Source organism: Hippichthys cyanospilos, chromosome 5 (genome assembly GCF_059441005.1).
Source record: "Hippichthys cyanospilos isolate Australia breed blue-spotted pipefish chromosome 5, RoL_Hcya_1.0, whole genome shotgun sequence".
NCBI lineage: Eukaryota > Metazoa > Chordata > Actinopteri > Syngnathiformes > Syngnathidae > Hippichthys > Hippichthys cyanospilos.
In genome coordinates this window covers 3,236,719-3,257,723 of record NC_142373.1, presented here as the reverse complement: position 1 = coordinate 3,257,723, position 21,005 = coordinate 3,236,719, and the positions used below count along the sequence as shown (strand labels likewise).

The 21,005-nt window shown below is 37.9% G+C and overlaps 1 protein-coding gene across 2 annotated transcripts in view; it reads left to right on the top strand.

The window, feature by feature from the left end:
- The first annotated feature begins 564 nt into the window (after positions 1-564).
- The window catches only part of LOC148423185 (fer-1-like protein 6), a 32,280-nt gene continuing 11,839 nt past the window's right edge, over positions 565-21,005 (top strand). For both annotated transcript variants that reach the window (XM_088415707.1, XM_088415706.1), the window contains exons 1-28: positions 565-599; positions 2,330-2,415; positions 6,519-6,630; positions 7,127-7,181; positions 7,383-7,514; positions 7,628-7,690; positions 7,777-7,855; positions 8,172-8,328; positions 8,461-8,647; positions 9,586-9,687; positions 10,069-10,159; positions 10,232-10,346; positions 10,429-10,663; positions 10,764-10,872; positions 12,270-12,474; positions 12,742-12,862; positions 12,943-13,043; positions 13,125-13,227; positions 13,992-14,111; positions 14,385-14,537; positions 14,597-14,768; positions 15,750-15,874; positions 15,960-16,094; positions 16,485-16,634; positions 16,710-16,817; positions 17,010-17,072; positions 19,963-20,061; positions 20,165-20,369. In XM_088415707.1, the coding sequence (XP_088271833.1) occupies positions 565-599; positions 2,330-2,415; positions 6,519-6,630; positions 7,127-7,181; positions 7,383-7,514; positions 7,628-7,690; positions 7,777-7,855; positions 8,172-8,328; positions 8,461-8,647; positions 9,586-9,687; positions 10,069-10,159; positions 10,232-10,346; positions 10,429-10,663; positions 10,764-10,872; positions 12,270-12,474; positions 12,742-12,862; positions 12,943-13,043; positions 13,125-13,227; positions 13,992-14,111; positions 14,385-14,537; positions 14,597-14,768; positions 15,750-15,874; positions 15,960-16,094; positions 16,485-16,634; positions 16,710-16,817; positions 17,010-17,072; positions 19,963-20,061; positions 20,165-20,369 (3,418 nt within the window). The remainder of the gene's footprint in view (positions 600-2,329; positions 2,416-6,518; positions 6,631-7,126; positions 7,182-7,382; positions 7,515-7,627; positions 7,691-7,776; positions 7,856-8,171; positions 8,329-8,460; positions 8,648-9,585; positions 9,688-10,068; positions 10,160-10,231; positions 10,347-10,428; positions 10,664-10,763; positions 10,873-12,269; positions 12,475-12,741; positions 12,863-12,942; positions 13,044-13,124; positions 13,228-13,991; positions 14,112-14,384; positions 14,538-14,596; positions 14,769-15,749; positions 15,875-15,959; positions 16,095-16,484; positions 16,635-16,709; positions 16,818-17,009; positions 17,073-19,962; positions 20,062-20,164; positions 20,370-21,005) is intronic.

Below are 21,005 nucleotides of genomic sequence, written 5' to 3'. Positions count from 1 at the left end.
AATCAAGGAGTTATGGAAACACAGCGGCTCTATCCTTTGGACAAACATAGGAACCAATGAGTGACTCAGCCAGACTCTCATGTTCGTAAAGTTCTCTCTGTGATGTACCTTTTGACATTGTGTCATCCACATGATCAAGACACCATCCATCTGCTTGTGGTGACCTCAAGCACCCACGACCATGGATCCTGCACTCAGGTAAGTGGCTTTAATTTCACAGCGTGGTCATTTTACAAACAAACAAACATTATATATGAAAATTAATTGAGTGTGTGTGTGTATATATATATATATACAGTATATACACACACGTATTGTGCGTGATGGATGTGCGTTACCTGGGATGGGCAGGTCCATGAGTTAAAATCACAATTTACCATCACTAAATGTTTTGTTTAGCGTGAGGAGGATGTTTGACCAACACACTTGTAAATATAAAAGAGCAGCAGGAAGGAGAGAAGAGACTTTGCCTATCTGTGCACTAGTTTGATTGTATTTTTTTATTCAATGGTGACCAATAGAAAAAAAAATACGCAAACGTTCTTTAGTCCGATGTAGAACAAGATGGACACAACAGAGAGCCCTGCAACGCAACGGCGGTGAGCAGATTTTTTTTTTTTTTTTAAACATAATTTTTCATTCAATAAATAAATAAAGTATTTGGAGAGTGGGAATAAGGAAAAGTTATTTTCCCACAAAATTTAAACAATTCAAATGTAAATCATTTTTCAGTCACATTTTTTCCTTCGCCACGAAGCATCGTCTGTTAAGTTTTGTGCAAGATATTTTTGATTAATATTGCTGGCTCTAAAAATAAAAGTGGGAATATATATATATACAGTATATATATATATATATATATATATATATACATAACCCTGTCATGATCCATTTTGAGTCATTGACAAATATATGACCTTTCAACAGAGATGTTCACTGTGGGATTTCTACAAAAACAACCTCTTTAAGGTGTCCACTTTCATTTCCCACTCGATTACTATACTTTGTACAAGGTAACTCCATGTTGTATATATCATTTTAAAGGGAATTAAGTGTAGAATTACAATTTATCGTGCCACTTTTCACTCTTCAACTCTTTCATCGTAATCCTGATATTGTGAAAAGGTGTCGCACACACACACACACACACACACGCACACACGCATACACACATTTGGATGGATGGGTAGGTAGGTAGGTAGGTAGGTGGATGGATGGATGGACGGATGGATGGATGGATGGATGGATGGATGGATGTATAGATAGATAGATATATATCTATCTGGATATGGATAGATAGATAGATAGATAGATAGATAGATAGATAGATAGATAGATAGATAGATAGATAGATAGATACATACAGTACATACATACTGTACATACATAGATACATAGATAGATCGATTCTGAGCATTCATTTTTCAACGTAGTCCCCGCCAAGGGCTGGAAATTGCTCTAATGGGGCATATATATATATATATATATATATATATATATATATATATATATATATATATATATATATATATATATATATATATATATATATATATATTCATACAGTGGACCCCCGGTTTACGACATCACTGCCTTAAGTTCTTTTTCACTTCACGACGTGGCCCGCAACGTTTTTTTTTGTCCCGTCTTTATGCCATTTCTTTCGCCTTACAACACATCCAACATGGCAGTGTGTGCGCGACACATCCAACACGCGTCACCGCTTGAATCACGACAATGCTGGTCTGCTATTGGTCGGCGTCATGCCTCCTTAAGATATTGGTCTACTATTGGTTGGCGTAACAGGGTCACAAAGATGGCTGCCTAAAGACTTGATCTCATTTGAGAGTGCTTTCGATATCATATTTATTGTGCATTTTAGTGCTTAATTCAAACATTAATTGGTTAGCCATGGGTCCTAAGATTTCTAGTGATGTTAAACAGAGACGTAAGTCTTAAACTTAGTATATGTCAAAGTTAGAATAGATTCAGACTCAGATAGCAAATAGTAATTATATAATCCATAGCTTTATGCAGTTTATTTTAATTTTTTCCTTATTTGAAGTGCAGTTGAAAATGGGAATAGCAGGCACCCAAACAAGTTATCCTAGCAGATGCCTTCATATTTGCTATTAATTCAAGCCCTGTAGCCAGTTTCATTGGGATGAACTGAGTGAGCTTTACAGTAAAAACATGCTCATTTAGAACTGACACATTTATTCAGGTATGTTTGAGCATGATATGATTGCATTGTGACGTAGCATTCCCGATAGAGCGTTTAGATGGTGAAGGTGTACTGACATAGTTTTGTTATTTCTGCTGTGAGCAGAAAGGCGAAGCTAATGTTCGGTCTGAAAGGAAAAAAGAAGAAAAAGGTCCACTCTGACTTGGTCCTGGCAAACAAGGCGGCTCTGGGTAAGTCCTCAGACACATTCAATGCAAATAAAACTGTATTTACAATCACACAATCGCTGTGTGTGTGTGTGCGTGTGTGTGCGCGCACGCGCTTGCGCATGCATGCAAACGCACCCATCTGCATGCACAAGTGAGCAAAAGACTAACCTTTGTCAAACAGACACATGATCATCCTCATCACAGATGACTTGTTTATTTCAAGCAACATATAAATTCCCAAGTACATACAATAATGCATTGCGTTACAACAGTGTTTATCTTTTTTTTTCTATCTTTCTATGAGTTGTGAATATCAAGGAAACTGGCTATATTTTGCTGAGTTTTGAGTCGAAGTTCTTCATCATTTTCATTTTCTGGCACAGTAGAGCGATCCCAAGCCTTTTTACACCACAGACCAGTTTCACATAAACACATATTTAGAAGGCCCCAATTCAATTCACTTCATTCACACTTTTTATACTGATAAGGATGCCAATGCAGTTCCAATTTTACTGACATACAAAAGACTGTCAGAAGAACCAGTGCTGCAAATAGTAGAAATTTCCTCCTCTAACTTGGTGCATTAGTAAAAACACGAGTAGTCGCGATGAGGATTAAAACCAATTAATTTACGTTAGAGGTGTCCTGATCTGATATTGATATTGGATATCAAAAACAAAACCAAGTCCATATCCAAAATCTCTTTCTTTATTTTCTTTTATACAGATTTTATTCAAGGTCAGTACATTCTCCTGTTTGAGGTTGAATTCATGTCAAGACATCTTAAACATGAATCGTGTATTTTTTTGAACATGACCTGGTCAAAACAACAACAAAATTATCAATTCCAAGGCAGGCTGTCCAAAGCTAATGACATAATGTGCCTTACAGGAATAGATTCATGAGGAAATCAAAAATGAATTATAAGCCTTCACAGCATAATATGACAAACAAACAGAATATATGAGCCTAAAAGTGTAATTGAGATCTTCATGGCAAAAGTGGGCAATATTGTAAGTTTGATAAATAGCTAGTGTTCCAATTCTTGTGTCTCATTCTCTATTTGCCGCAACAATTCATCCAAAAATTAAAATGTCTTGTTAGTTTTAAAGCAGTGCATCTAAATTATATTTTGCATAGCCCCCCCCCAGGAAAGAGAAAACATTTATGCCCCCATTTGCTATGCTGATCATAAATATTATTATCTATAAAAATGGTATATGTATACCTAAAACTGTATCCTTTATAACATTGACATAAGGAAAAAGCAATATAAAAAATATGTTGAACAATTGTTAGCTACTTTATTACAGCAATTCAGGTTAAAGGTTGGTCTAAGCAGAAAAAAAAAAAACAAGTGCATCAAAGTGCAAGAAAAAAAAGATGCCAATTCTTTTCTATTACAATTACACTTCACATGGTAAAAACAAATCCTTTTCCCAGGGGGGCCCACCCCACTATTTCAGAAGAACTGCTATGAAAGGAAGGTGCCATTTTGGGAACGGATGTGGCAGCAAGTGGTTGACAAGGTCGTCCCTTGCCCCATCATGCCAATTCATTGTTTTTGTTGCCAAAATGGAATAAAGTAAGTACTGCCCACCTATGGACCTCTGTCAAATGAAAATTTTGAACCCAGAAAAAAAAACATATGCATAAAATTTTCTACACTATTTTACATGAACTATCGATCCCTTGCAACAGAACTTCCAGTACCCGGAAGCCCGCTGTAGTGCAAACACAGGAAGTTACCGCTCTACAATAATGTAGTTAAGTACAGTATAGTACTGTACTGTACTGTATTGGTGTTATTTTATAAACAGTATCTGGACCATGTTTATACTTTTTCCAGTGTTGTGTTCATATGCCATACATGTTCTGAATACTGCAGTTTTTGTTCAATACACATTTTATTGATTTATTTAATTGTTTGCGTTGTTACACATTTACTGTATTTTGTTAATGTAGTTGTACATTCGCGGAGGACATGTACGGTCGTTTCCCACACAAGGTATTCCCGTTATAAGGAAAAATTGGAAAACGCAAAGATGATTCCTCACTGGAGAATACTTACTGTATTCTGTTGAAAGTCGAGGAGAAATGGGCCAATGTGGATATTCAATTGAGCCAGAAAAGTCCTCCGATTCTGTTATGGAAATGCCAAGACTGATTTGTCCGACAAAGAAAATGCTGCATTGCATTCGAAAGATGGGGAAGGGCCGAGATGGAGGCTGCTGCTTTAATCAGATGCCACTGACTGAAAAAGAGCTTTTGCTGCAATCAGTACACTCTTGCAGTGGTTAAAATCCCAGAAAATCGGCTTCATTCAGGCAGATTTACTCACATATGACGCTCATAAACATCAGTGGCTTGATCGACAAGTGTGTGCATGCCGCTCCCGATCAGCTGTCTAACTGGTAAGTTTCTCGACAGCACAGGAGACTGTTCTTACTTGTTAAAATATAACCCAGACCTGAGATTTTGATGTGCAAAGCTTGATATTGCAGCCAGACTTGTGTGAAGACGTAGTTATTTCTTACGTATATATTACTTATCACAATAGAATATACTTCATATACAAAATAGAGTAAAGTATCTAGAACCGTGATTCATTTTAACTACCGTAATTCCCCAAATACAAGATTATATATGATATTTTTTATATGAGGCACTCTTTTATTTTGCGGCCAAATTCTGGTATTTTTTTATGTTACTGTGTGTAAGACGCAACTTTGGCAACAATGTAAAAACTATTGCAAAACAGAATAAATCTCATCTTTCTCAACTTTTCATATCGTTAATTATATGTTTGTTGCAGCCTTGTGCCTAAAGTTCTGTGTATCAGATTTCCCACATACCATAAATACCCACAGCCAAGTTTCACAGCATCCGCGTTTTATCAAGTTTATAATTATTTTGTATATGCCAAAAGAAAAGATGAACGAGTCAAATGGAATACTTGCGCGGATGACGCCAAGGAAGAGGATTTGTTTTTGCGATATGAAGTGTCCTGTAATTGTGAGAAAACAAGCATTGGCGTCTTTTTTTCCAGGTACTTTGAAGCACTTGAGTTTTTTCTGCTTAGACCAGGGGTGTCAAACTTATTTTAGCTTTCGGGCCTTATGGAGGAAAATTTATTTCCAAATGGGCTGGACCAATAAAATCATGGTATATATTTATATAACTTTTTATATAACTTTAAAATAACAATCTCTTATTTATTAGTATTTTGTTTTACTGTCCAAAATAGTAAAAGCACAGCGTCACTATTAATCATAAAACTTTAGCATTATTAATAATCATAAACATTAAAAATAATAAGACATTTCACGTTTTTCATTTCTCAAAAAATTCAGTTAATTTTTATACTCTACAAAATCATCTCGCCGACCGGATTAAACCCACAACCAAGGCTTAGACAAACTTTTAACCTGTATGAATGCTGTAAGAAAAACTAGTGAACAGTTGAATGTTTTTTTTTTTCCTTTTTCATACGTTTTTCGCTTTTTGCTTGTATCAATGTTAAAAATGATACAATTTTGGGGATACTTGTACAATTTTCATAGTTAATATTAGGGTTTGCGTGGAAAGGGGGGGGGGGGTGAAATGTTTTCTTTTTCCAAGGGGGGGGCTTTCCAAAATATAAATGAGAAGCACTGCGTTACGTTAATTATTGTAAGCAAGAGTACGGCCGATAACCAAATGAAGTCCCTTGTTTTGGGGGAATTGCGGTACATTTTTTTTACAAGATGAAATTTAAAGAGGGAAAAAAATCATACTACACGTTAGCAATGTTGTCTACCGTTTAACAAGCTGAGTCCTTGCTCAAAATGAGGGCCCATTTGACAAAAGAGAAAGGGTCATTGATCCCTTTTTCTCTTTTCTCCCCTCTTGTGAAACTGTTTTGCTGGCAAAAGTATAATAAAAGCAAATCTGTTTTTGTGTGTATGTACTGTATGTGCATGTCTACGGCACCTCTTAAGTGACATGGGGAAAATGTGAAATAGAAGGTTTCTTTTCCAAATAAAAAACGTTATCATCTGTATGGAAATGTTTCTCATTCAACCAAGAAAGTTTCTCATTCTTACATCCCTTTTTCTTTCATTGTTTTCATTTTATTTCAATAGAGAGTGAGGGAGAGGGCAGTTCAGAAGCATCTCAGTTGCTGGAGGAAAAAAAAGATGAGGATCAACATGGATTATCGGATATCCGGACCAGAATCACACCCAACATCAAAAGGTTGTTTTTACCTGTCATGTGTGTTTCATAATATCACACTTACACCGTTTAGGGATTCTAAATTCTGAGCACTATGTTTATGTAGGGTTGTGGTTTATATTGATCATTGATTTAGTTGTGGCAATTAGACATGCATGTTCAAAAACTCAAAAACATTTTTAAAGAAGCAATAATGAACTCCTTACATGCCTTATTAAATCAGCAGGAAGAATGAGGTGGTCATTTGACTTGACACTTCTACTGTGGTGTATTAATGAAAATGAATATTTACTCATAATGAAAAATACTCATTATGAAACTTTTAACAATACAAATACACAAAATAAACACTGAAAGGTTGAACAACATCAGATCATTTTATTACTTTTTCACTACACCATTAAATATTTAGATTCATGTCATTTTTTTCAATAACGCATGTATTTTTTGTCGTGTTTTTTACTTGTTCAAAATTCCATTCCTGTCCTTGCGCTTCCAATGCACTGGCTTTGCTCAGGTCCAAACTCAACACGCGCATTCAGGACAATGAAGATAAACCACAGAGTTTCCAGGTAATTTTACGTATACTGTAAATAGGTGTGTGTGTAAGTGTGCATGTATGTGTGAGTCTGTGCATATGTACATATACTGTACATACTAGTTCACACGATTAGAGAATCTCTAATTTTGACATAAAATAATGTGATTGAACTTATGTGCATTTCCGTACGTTCAGATTGTGGTTGAACTTATGTGCATTTCCGTACGTTCAGATTGCCATTAACATCACGGAGGCCAAGCAGCTGGTCGGTGAAAACATCGACCCCAGTGTTGTGATTGAAATTGGCGATGAGAAAAAGCAGACGACAGTCAAAGAGGCAACCAACGCGCCCTTTTACAATGAGGTAAGACGACAAACAAAGTTCCATGAAAAACCAATGGTGCATAAATAGTACAATATGTCTTCCGGTCAAGTGTGACTCGTCTAATTGAGTCATCCTTCCTTTCCTCCTTCCAGTATTTTGTGTTTGACTTCTTTGCCTACAAAGAGATCTTCTTTGACAAAGTCATCAAGTTAACAGTGAGTTAGCATCAGACAAAAATATAATTGATCCTTTTGACAAACGCTTTTACGCCTCATTGTTGTTTTCGCTTCCGATCTGCAAGGTGATGCACTCCAAAATGCTGAGGAGCTTCTGCATCGGCTCCTTTAAGTTGGATGTATGGACAGTCTACAAACAACCAGGTGGACATTTTGGCAAGGTTTCATGTTCATGTTCATGTTCGTATTTGTGTGAGAAGACATTCTCGCTTATGAACTTAAATTAGAACCATGTGAGGACACGGCTACAACAACAACAACAACAAAAACGTCAAATTTCAAAATATCTGTCCGGATAATCCGCCTGGCCGATAATCGGTCGATCAAACCGTGCAAATGTATCAAGGTGTATTCCACATCTGAGAAATGAAAGATCGAGGTGTGGTTACTTTGATCCACATAATGTAAGAAATAATGACTGTGTGCTTTTCTTAACATACTTTTTATTTTTCTATTTGAGGTCATCAATTCCTCAACAAGTGGGCAATGTTGGTGATCCCTGGTGATATTAGTACAGGGTGCAAAGGTTACGTCAAATGTGACATCAGTGTCTCGGCAAAAGGTGACGCCATGCAGCCCGGGTCGAAAGCCACTGATGCTGAGGAGCAAATAGAAAAGTGTGTGAACAAGCTATATTGCTCGTCTTGTTTTGTCTTTTACCCGCTGATTAAAAAGTATCACTCATCCTCATCAGATGACACTTACATGACACGTTACTTTTTACGACATCTTTGATATACTTTACCCAGGAACCTCTTGATACCTGAAGGATTCCCGTCAGAACGTCCCTGGGCTCGTTTTTCTGTGAGGGTGTATCGAGCGGAAGGCCTTCCCCGCAACAACTCCAGCATCATGGCCAACGTCACCAAAGCTTTCATAGGAGACAATACAGCGCTCATTGACCCTTTTGTGGTTGTTAGCTTCTTCAAACAAATGGTAGGTACAATGTCAATTGTGTGCCGATCTAGGCTGTTTTACTAAACAAAAACTGTCAAAAGAATTCAAATTTAATATAGGAAAAAAATCATTAATGAAAAAAAAAGTGAATTAAAAAATAAAAAAAATACTTTTGTGTCTCCAAAAATAAAAGTGTATTAAAATCAATGATGTGATGCATTATTGGCCTGATAAAGGCCCCACTACATTTATCTGAATTATTCCACTTTGAAACATTTTGGAGGAAAAATACATACTTTGTGTTTGTTCCTTGAAAAAAAACATTGTTTTTCTGATCATAACATCATATAACATAAAAAAAACAACAAAAAAACAATACCACTTTCTAGCCATGGTTGAATCCGTCAGTATTGATGAAAATAAAATTTGATGAATGGAAAAACACCTAATCCATTTAATATTTAAACAATTGTATAATGGGTACCATTTATCATCACAAAGGGTTATAGTGTTTTTGAAAACTATGCCATTGCTCCAAAAATAAAAATTCTGTAAAATCAATTATGTTATCAATTAATGACTTACCAAAGACTTTAATGTAATCATCTCAATTATTTCACTTAGATATATATATTTTTTTAGGGTAGAAATATTACATATTTTGTTTTTATGGCTCGAGCCAACATAAAAACATAAAAACTACTTTTTTCTTTACTTAGAGTTAGACTGGAGCTTACTGAATAGATCTGATGTGATGAGTATAAAAAATAGATGTTGTATTATTTGTTTCACCACTAACAGGGACCATTTATGGTCCCTAAGTGTTCAAACGTTCATCAAATGTTAAGATACTACAAGGAATTACACTAGTGCAGATATTTACTCAATTGATACTATCATTACTCAAATAGATACCATGTTTCGAGCACTTATTCAAAACAAATGATGAAACCCACCACCTTCTTCTCACCTTTTAGGGTCGCACTTCGACACAGAAGTCCAACGCTGATCCAGTGTGGAATGAACAGATTGTCTTCACAGAGATGTTTCCTCCTCTGTGCCAGAGAATGAAGATCCAGGTCTAAAGTTTATGCAGTGCTTATGTTGGGGAATTTGTACATAGAGAACAGTGGATGCTCCATTTTGAGGTTGAACAACATGGATCCACTATTGATTAACAACTGAGCCACTCCACTTGACAGTTTACCTCTTGAACAACTCTGTTGTTGGGTTCTGCTAATGGGTTTGATGGTTGAGCAAATCGTTTCCCTGATTTAGCAACTCTGTTTCTCTGTTTAGCTAAGCTTGCCTCAGTGGTTTAGCATTCTGATTTTACAGATGATTGACAGACTCCAAGAGTCATGCCTTCTAACTGTTGCGCAACTCAAGAACTGACCAAACGTAAAACGCCCAAGCATCTTTTGTACATGTTTTCTTATCCCAAACCTATATGCTGATAGGTTTGGGATGAAGGAAGTGTGAGTGACGTTGCCATAGGAACCCACTACTTTGACCTGAGGCGCATTTCCAATGAGCAAGATGGCGACAGAGGTAAGGCAGTGGATGCTGAGGGATGTAGGAACTCTTTGTTAAAAGATAACCCTGCTCTTGATATTTCTACAGGCTTTTTACCAACTTTTGGTCCTGCCTGGATAAACTTGTATGGCTCTGTCAGAAACTCCCTGGGTGATGACACTGCCGAACTTAATGAGGGCATTGGCGAGGGCGTCTCTTTTCGGTTCGTTGAGAATATTGATAAGAGAATCAACAGTGTAGGATACCAGAAACAGCCAATTATGTATGTGAATTTCTGCCTACAGGGGGCGTGTCTTTGTAGAGCTGGTGGTAGAGATACTATCAGGCGGGACAGGCACTGAATCCAAACTTGCCCGAATGGTGAAGCCTGCAAAGGATGCAAGGGCAGTAAAAGCCGGAGGGAAAGAGAGTAAGACCCCGGCAGGCGGTGGACTAGCCGTAGGGACCTCTGGAGGTGCAGGGGATGACGACAAAGGGAAAGCAGCTGCGGAGGTTCTACCTGTGGAATGTCCACCAACAGTAAGGACGCCATTTATGACAGGAAGTTTCAATCAAAATATTGTCAAGAGGAGGTAGCAGATGCATGCAGGATGATTAAGGATGTATGATCATGTTTTAGATTAATACTGAGAACAGAGAGAACTTCCTGCTCTTTGGGGTCTTGTTTGAAGCCACCATGATTGACAGAAAGATCGGAGACAAGCCTATAACATTTGAGTTTTCACTGGGTAAGTGAAGCAATGCACGCTTTACTGTATTATTGCATATTCTAATAAAGGGGAACTGGAGTGCATGATTATCTACACCAGTGGTTCTCAATGATGTACCTCCAAGTACCCACTAAACTTGTCAAAAGCATTTTCAAATGAGAAAAAGATTCATCTAATTCCACAATCAGTGGCTGCCTATGATATTCACACGAACACCTTCTGTGATGTCAGACTCTTGAATAAATACCCCTCATGCGCACACATATGCATTACTGGGCTAAACAGGCTATTTTAAGGAGTTTTTAAACGACAATATACCGGCATCAGCCATTAAAACTTGTTATATGTGCTGCTGTCATAACTTTCAAAAATTAATAATCATTTAAAATAAATATCAGTCCTTTCAATAGCTCTCGATTTTTCTTGACCTCTTCATGCTGTCTTTCTCTTCGCACTAAGATGTACAGTGTATCCACTCGGGTGTTCAAAAAGTTTTTTAAAAGCAACTTAGCGCATTGAGGAGCTTTCTTTACCTTTGAACTGAGATGTACAATACAGTATATCCACTTGGGTGTCCCAAGGAGTTTTTAAAGCACCGTAGCGCGGCTGTGCTTTGGTGTCTCGTTGCTGCCTTGGTTAAACAATTGAAGTTTGAGAATCCAGTGTAGCTCCAAACACCAAATAGATCCTTTGCAAACAAAAGGCGTTCCCAGCAAAACTATTTGCCAGGGTTATTGCTGGTAGCGCAATCTGCTAAAGCCAACACCGCGTAGCTTGGTTGTTGAGCTTTACACCGCCATTCTACAGTGAGCATCCACTCACATCACGTTCAACCTGAGGCCTAGATGGCGATCTTATGACTCGATTGGCTATTACAGCTGTCTATAAATTCCACAGGCCGCTCACATATCCATCTGTACTTGCACGGAAGCCCACAACTGCTGTGCCTCTGGGAGCAGGCAGAATACATACAGCTTGACGACACAAGTTAGCTGAATTCTAATTGGCAAAAAACTCCAACTTAAAACTACAACACTAGAAGGGGCATAACCAAATGGATATAATATGACATGAAAAGAACAGAATACGGAGAATAAGTTTATAAATTAAAAAAATATATAATATATACAGTATATTATAAAAATGTATTTAAAATGAAATTGACTCATTAGGGTTAATATGATTATTTTAGTTTATTATAGCTATGTCATGTTAGGCCAGCAGAGAAGGCCTTAACGGTCCACCACTGATATACTGAGATGTATATATATATATATATATATATATATATATATATATATATATATATATATATATATATATATATATATATATATATATATGTCAAAAAAATTAGATGAATCTCAATTATAAAACAAAATCAGTTATGTGCCTTTGCAATTTTTGTTGTCAAGGCAACTGCGGTAATGTGCAGGAGCCTGCATGCCAGTCTAGCCTCACCACAACGAGTCCAGCCCTCAGCCGCAGGAGACAGGCACAAGGCTCCTCGGACAGGGCCTCCCCTTCTTCTCCGCTGTTACCCAGAGAATCTCAAGACCCCAGCAGGACCTCTAAGTCCACCACGCGTGCCCAGAAACCGCTCCCTGTCGAAGGAAACAGGTGGATTTTGTACAGACAAATATTATATGTATATATACAGTATATACTTTGTGTGTGTGTGTGTGTGTGTGCATATATATATATATATATATATATATATATATATATATATATATATATATATATATATATATATATATATATATGTATATATATATATATGTATATGTATATATATATATGTATATGTATATATATATATATGTATATATATATATATATGTATATATATATATATATGCGTGTTTATATTTTTATGTCCTATAGGTACTACATGTATTTGCCTCTGGAGAAACAGAAGCCATGCATCAGTGTGTTGAGTCAGTGGGAGGACAGGACATATCGACTGTACAACTCCAACATGCTGGAGAACATAGCAGCCTTGTTTGTACGTGCGCACTCTTAAACACATGAATGTTGTACAGCCATCATGTCAAATATTTGTTAGAACTTAGCATCCAATTTTAGGAGGAAGGAGTGACCAGGGCGGCTGAACTTCACAGAAAGTCGTATCCTGGGGCTGAGCAGACCCTGAAATTAACAGTCAAAGGTTTTTGTATGGATGCCAGGTAGTCAGATCAATCCTTGAAATTGTAAAGTGTGCAACTTTCATCTTTCAATGTGATCCATTATGCGTTATGTCTTTGCAGGCGTTTCATAGCTACAGCAGAGGCCAAGTTGAAGGCTCAGTTAAAGTCCAACTACCTGACACAACTAGACAAGAAACGCCTCTCAATGTGCAAACAGGAACTGGTAGGAGAAAGCAAAATACTCGCAGAAGAAAAACTTTCACTCTAAAATCTAAGAAAATGTAATCAAGGGTTATCAATATTATGTTTTACTTATTGCATTGATTAGGTTAATATCAGGATGTAACAACATAACACAGACTCAACTTAAGTCCTGCAGATGAAGTGCATGCTTGTTTACAGTATTTTTTTTTTTGAATTATCTTTTTTTTTTAAATATATATATATTTTTTACAACAGTCGTGTTTCCGTCGTTAAAATAGGTGTACCAGTAAAAAAATGTAAAGGACAACCATATACTTGAACTTATTTTCAAAAAACAAATGCTTCAATTTATTGATGGAGGTCAAGTGGTTACATAAAAAAATCTTTAGTTAATTTCAGGCAATGTTGTAGTAATGTGTTCTATTAAATGGCATTCATGTGTTAACCAATTTTCACACTTTTTCACACATTAGCGGTAGAGGTAAAAATAATAAAACACTAGATAACATTGATCTCAATGACTTAATGGTAAAGAGGTTTTTTTACGTTTAGAAAGGTGACGTAATAAGTACTTGTACTTGGCAGAGAAAAAAAAAACATTTTAAAAATATTTTTAACTCCATGATACTCACGTCACATAACTTCCAGTGTGTATTCTTATTTAAATTTTCGCCTTTGTTCTTCTCTTCATACCCAATTTCGAACTTATAGATGAACCAAGCTCTCACTCAGTTATTTGAAGTCTTGTCCAGTTCTTTTCTACAGTGTATGCGTGTGTTGCAGGAAAGTATGATCGGAGATGCTCAGTCTCTGATGGAGAGAAAGAGGAAATCGGGCGGCGTGAAGGAAGCGCTCGAGGATGCGGCAAAACTTATACAGAAGCTACGCTTCTTGGTTGAGGAGGTACAAAATGTATTTTTCACAATATATTGAATGAAGTAGACGGACATGTTGATACTCTCCTTTAAAACGGAATCTGTTGATTTCAAGGGGAAATCAATTTTATAAAATATCTTTACATGTTAAATCACATTATATATATATGTATGTGTGTGTGTGCGTGGGTGTGTGTGTGTGTGTGTGTGTGGGGGTGTTTATCACGTGTATATTTTTTTAACATGACTTCCCCTTGAAATCAACTGCCAGCTGTTTTAATAACATATTTGTGAAATGCAGCCTCAACACACAGTACCAGACATCTTTGTGTGGTTGTTGAGCAACAATAAGCGTGTCGCGTACGCTCGGCTCCCAGCCAGAGACGTCATCTTCTGCAGCAGTCGGGAGGCTCGAGGAGTCCACTGTGGAAAGATAGTGACGCTCTTCCTCAAGGTAAAACGTGAACAAATGTCCAATAAAATAACAATATAATGACATGTGCATGTTTTTAGCCAGCAGGGAAGCGTGTGGTGGGTTTTTCAGTGCAGGCCAAAGTGGATGTGTACTTGTGGTTTGGATCCTGCATGGATTCTGCTCACATGCTGGATGACCTGCCTGAAGGCTTCAGCTCTGTCACTGGGAGCGCTGACGTCAACAGTGCCCCAATTCACCTGATGTGTACAGGTGAGAGAGAGACACGAATGGCTTGTCGTATTATTCTTTGAGGGGTTCCTCAGTTTGTTGCAAAATCTGAATTTGTATTTCGTATACCAAAAACATACAGCGACGGTAAAGTCTAAGTCAAAACTTAACTTTTGTCTTTTAATTGTGCTCTCTCCTGAGCAATCAATGTGGTGCTTCAGAACAAACTTGTGGCATCTGCTTCACAAGTGTAGCATGTCAAGTGGTGATTAAAGGGCAGGATGATTATCACATCAGGAAAAGAATTGCTCACTGTCACATTTAGACAGGTCTTTCGATTTTTAATTTTAGTATTAGCCTAATAGCATGATATAAAAGGCAAAACACAAACTTTAGCAAGCACATTTGAAATTATTGGATTGGTGATATTAATTTAAAAACCTTGGGAAATTTTGCTGTTAGGCTAGTGATATAAAAAATTTAACTGATCAAAGGTGTTGATTTTAAAAAAATGAGATCAATTAATTAACAGAGTTTAGTTTGTCAAAGAGCTTTGCTGTGGCCTGTTATATTAACGTCTTTGTTGCTGTCATTAGCTGTAGCTTTAGTTGTAGCTGTATGCTTTGCATTTATGTGGTCGGCTAAACTTGAGCTGCTTCTGTGGTAAGCAAACTCCTCATTCTGCCCTTATCAAAGGTGCCGTTGAGGCATTTTTTAAAGTTACATCCATCGAATTACTAATTCTCACATGCTCTTTCATTTTCACGTCTTCTTTTTAATCTCTGAACGTGTCCTTTCACCCACAAAGGAGCCTCTCAGGTTATGCCAAACACAATGGCAGCCAATCAGTGGCGACTTCAGCTATGATTTATCTTTGTTATCCAACCCCCAACAACTCAAGCACAAGAAACCCGATGCATAGAAAAAACGGATCTAATCGGCATACAGAAACCATAAACTTAGGGAATAAAAATTTGTGTGCGTGTGTGTTTGTGTATTAATACTTTTCCATGTGCACTGCAGAGCAACATCAGTTCCAGCTAAGGTGTCACATGTATCAAGCTCGTGGACTGATTGCAGCTGACAGCACGGGCCTTTCTGACCCTTTTGCTCGGGTCACATACTTGTCACACTGCCAGACTACCAACGTAAAAGAAATCATTTCTACAACTATCCTCGGCAACTACGTTTGTCACAGTCAGCATTGTTGAGTGTATTTAATGTGTGTGCCAGGTGATCAGCCAGACTCTCAGTCCAACGTGGAATCAGTGCTTGCAAATGAGTCATATCGTGCTGAATGGAGATCTTCAACACATCAGGGAGGAACCGCCGAGACTTGTTGTTGAAGTATATGATGATGATGCGCTGGTAAGTTAGATAGCCTTGATTTAAAACAGATATGCCATCGACTGTATGTACGTACCCGAGGTGGGCATTTTACAATCCACGCCACCATGTTTTCACCTGACACTAAACTGCAATAAGCAATCACATCCATTGAAGAGCATTCACATCATTGTGTTATGAACACTGTTCAACCTCATTCTTTGACAAACAAAAATTTACATCTGAACATAATTCACTTGCATTTCAAGTAAAAAGCAAGGTTTTGCTGAGCTTAATTCACTACATAATGTCATATTTTCTTGCAAATCATTTTGTGGACGCCCAGATTTTTGGCACACAGGCCCGAATGGACTCTGGGTTCCCAGTTTGAAAACCACTGATGTATACAAGTACGACGGAATTTGTTTGCAGGGCAAGGCAGAGTATTTGGGGGCCACAGTGGTCTTGCCTGAGGTCCGCCTGCTCACAGAGTCCTATACGCCGCCTACTCTGCAGTACAGCCCACTACACCACGCCAGCCAATCAGGAGGAGAGCTGCTGGCTGCCTTTGAGCTGGTGCAGGTCAGCTAATGCGACTCTTGCTCTTATAGCTCCATACCACAAATTGAAAATCTTATGGAGGTTGTCTATGTATAGATTCCCATGTCTGGAGAGCTTAGTCTGCCTCCCTTAGAGGAACAGGAAGGAGGAATTTACACCGTGCCTGAAAATATCAGGCCTGTTCTCAGTACACACAGACTAGAGGTGTGTGTGTGTGTTTTTTTAAGAGCAATTTTAAAACTGCAAACAATGCTTCTTTAAACTTCAATGAAATATTACCCACACAATGTATGTTTTCTATCATGTCAAGTAATACCCGTGTGTGTTTGGTTGTTTGTGTGTGTGTGTGTGTGTGTGTGCATGTGTGTGCGTATGTTTGCTCTATATCTGTGCTAGGTGTTATTTTGGGGTCTACGAGAACTTAAGAAAGTTCAGTTACTGACTGTTGATCGCCCTCAGGTATGCAAACAATCACACAATACAGTACATATTTTTATTTCTTCATTTTTATACAGTTTTGTATTTCATACAATTATATTGGCGTGAAAGAGTGGTTAGCACATCCGCTTTACAGTTCAGTGGTCCCAGGTTCAACCCCAGTTCCGGCCTTCCCGTGTGGAGTTTGCGTTTTCTTCCTGTGCCCGCATTGGTTCTCTCCGGGCACTCCAGCTTCCTCCCACATTCCAAAAACATGCTTGGTTAGGTACAGTATATTGGACACTAAATTGTCCTTACGCATGATTGGGAAGTTGAATGGTTGTTTGTCTTTGTGTGCCCTCACAACTAGTTTAGAGTGTCCCTCTTCGACTGCCTGATGCTGGCTGAGTTAGGCACCAGCAAGCCGGTGACCCTAGTAAGAATAAGCAGCTATAGAAGATGGATATGGGTGGATGTATAAATTTAGGTTTTATTTTAATCAAAACCTTTTCCCAGCTAGTAGCACAGGGGATCAGCTGACCTGTGCTCATAATATCTACTTATTTTGGAAGGTTCATCATAAATAACAAATCTCCTGGTTCAAATTCATGGCATTTGGCACTAAAATGGCACTGTCGGACTCCCAGGAGAACTTATCCAATCACAGGCTTTAAAACAAAAATTTCATATTTATTATTCATTTTAATACTGCCCAATAGAAAGCAACAACCGCATCACTGTTAATCGTAAAATATCTACATTACTATTAATCTTAAAAATTTCAAGTTTTTCATTTATCACAAAATTCAGCTCATTTTTGTACCTCACTATCTCCTGGGCCGGTTTAAAACCATTTGTGGGCCAGGAGGTGGGCTGTATGTCTGATACCCCTGATTCAGTTGTTATATCTGTCAACTGACACAAGCTCAATGCTGCATTATCAAAATGATCATCTACGCAGAGCCAACAGAGCATAAGCAGCATTATGTTTTATGCAACTACACGTGAAAAAATTACAATATTAATTAGCAGTGTGCGCCTTGTTTATGTGGAGTTAATACAGTAGCAATGAATTACTGTATTATAGTAAGGCGCTTAACACTTTAAGACATCAAAAAAATAAACCTACCAGAGTAGCATGTGCCCCAATGAAATGTGTCTGGCGACACGGCTGTTTGTAAAGGAAGTCAGAAAATGCTTCAAAATAAAACGTAAGATTATCAAGTAAAGTATGAAACGAATGGCACTGAAAGAATTTTTTTTGGAAGTTACTCCCGGATGCATGGTCGTGACATCGACCTTCAGTAGTTGTTGTCTACTTGATCATCAGTATGCTGTAAGGCTGATGTCGCGAGCAGCATTTATTTAACAAAGCTGTGTTCTTTTTTTTTTCTCGATTCACCTTTTTTTTCCGCGAGATAAAAACCAAATATGGCGGTCGAAGTTGTCAAAAATTTTTGTAATTCAAGTTTTGTTAATAAAAGAGTAGGTGGATGATGATCAATATTTTATTGAAAATAAATGCGTGCAAAGGACGCACATTGATTTGAAAGTATGCGTCCCCAGTCAAAAATGATGCATCTGGGACACGTGGACGCAGGCAAATAGGAGCACTGGACTTTTAGGGGGAGACAGACAGCAAGGCCCGGTGGGATACCCTAATGCTGAGCTCTCAGATCTTAGAACAGATTAGGTTACATGGGGGTGGGGGGGGGGGGTGATTGAGGAGGGAAAAAAAGAGGTTTTGGCCATGCCCCAAACAGAGGATATGGCTCAAGTCTGGGGAAAAAAAAAAAAAAAAACTGCACATGCGTCAACATAAAAACACTACACGTATCTCACACAACATGTAGATGGTTGGGAGAAGGGTGATGAGGGAAGGGGGCCATGACGTGGTCCTGCTGGCAGTTTCCAGGTGCGATGCTTCCTCAAGCGACAGTCACGTCACGTGGGTGAATTCAGGAAAGACAGAGGTGTTGAGTTGTGATGGTCGATGTGATTTCTGTGTATGTGTTGTGTAAGGTTGTCCTTTAGCTGATACACCAAGCATAGTGTCCCAGTTGGACAAGGTGAAATCTGTTTATCAGTCCAAAAGCCCTTGGTAGGAGAGGGGCTGGTAAGTTTGTAGTCCCTGTGAAAATTCTATCCAGGAGAGAGTCTGGATAACAGTTGTCTTGGGTCCAGGCTGACAATGAGACTCTGCCTGGGGCTTCAATTAGCCAAATTAGCCAAATCTGTTACCTTGAGGCAAAACTGCAACTTCTCCTTGATGACATTCGTTCCACATGAGGATTCTATAACCGCAATCAAGTTGTAGTTTAATCCACTCTCCACATGAGTCTGTGTTGTACGCTCGCCCGAACGCCTTCAAAGACGACCGGCAGCTTGTTTCCTAATCCAACTGCACCTGTCTGGGAAACTTTGCTATGAACCAGATATCCATAATCTTCAATAAGGTGGATCTCGTTATCAACATTGCAATACTGTAGATGTTCCCCACATCCTGTTTGGACACATCAATAGACCCACAGCCCCCACTGTGGTGGTGTGTCCAACGGCGCCTGTCGCAAAGGTCCAGGAAGGCTCCCGCCACCTTTTCTCGTCAAGAAAATTTCATCAATAGAATTGAGACCACAGCTGACAAATTCCATGATTTAATTTTGGAATAGAATATTGCAGGAGACTACAATGATAGTTGTCACAGCAAACAGCACAGGTCAAAGACCTGCAAAAGCAAGGGGTAGTGGAGAGAAGAGCAGAAAGCGTCCACCTCCATCGGGAGCCGGCAGAAGAATGGAAAAACTCTATTGTAATATATAATTATAATAATATGTAGCACGAGAAGGACTGCAAAAAAAAACTGATATAATCTATAATTTTTCTGCCACAATGATTAAAAAAAAAACAAAACTTAACCATAGCGTGTTTGCAGGTGTTCATAGAATGCGCTGGAAAAACATTGCGTTCTTCCGTCATTCAACGTTACAAATCCAACCCTAACTTCACCACGCTGGTTGACACCATGGAGCTGGTTCGTGCCTTTTTCCTCATATTTTGTCATTTTTCTACGATCTTACTATCTGAAAATAAACAATCCTCACAATGAAATAAGATATTTTGTTCTTGTCTCGTAGGAGTTACCAGAGAATGAGCACCTCCACCCACCCCTCAGCATCACTGTTGTTGACTGGAGGGCTTTTGGTCGTAGCACGTTGGTTGGAAACCACACAATCAACAATCTAATTACCTTAAAATACATTGCTCCCCCACCCCCTCCTGTCTCCACACAAATGGCCACGCCACATGCACTGACGAACACCCCAACACACAGATATGATGGTAATATTACATATGGACAAACTAGGTTTTTTTCTTAACTCTTACATATCATCTTTTATCCATTTATTGTATTGAATTTGTTCTATCAAAATGTTGTGTTTGCAGCCCTTTTTATTTACCATATTTTCCGCACTATAAGGTGCACCGGATTACAATGCGCACCCTCAATTAATGACATATTTTTAAACTTTTTCAATCACAATATAGTAATACTCAAAGTAATAACAATAATAACTCAAATAATAACTCTAAACTCCCAATAGCATAATTACTCAGTCAATATGACCAACCTTGTTCAACTGTAAACACACAAAAGAAACAGGTAAAGCTTACTTTATCAGTTCATTCCCCATCTTCGAATCGCAATCTCAATATTGATCCATATATAAGGCCTGATTATAAGGTACACCATCAGCTTTTTTTTTGTTTTAAAAAGACTTTTAGGTGTGCGTTATAGTGCAGAAAATACAGTACTCATTCCTAGTTTTACTTGTAAGTATACATTTACTTTTTGTTGTATACATTTTTTGTTTCACGTTTTCTTAATGTTGTTTGTATATGAATCACTTACTTTAGTTCTAAATATATTTATTTTTCGTTTATTTTCATGTAATATTTCATAACAGATAAGTTTAA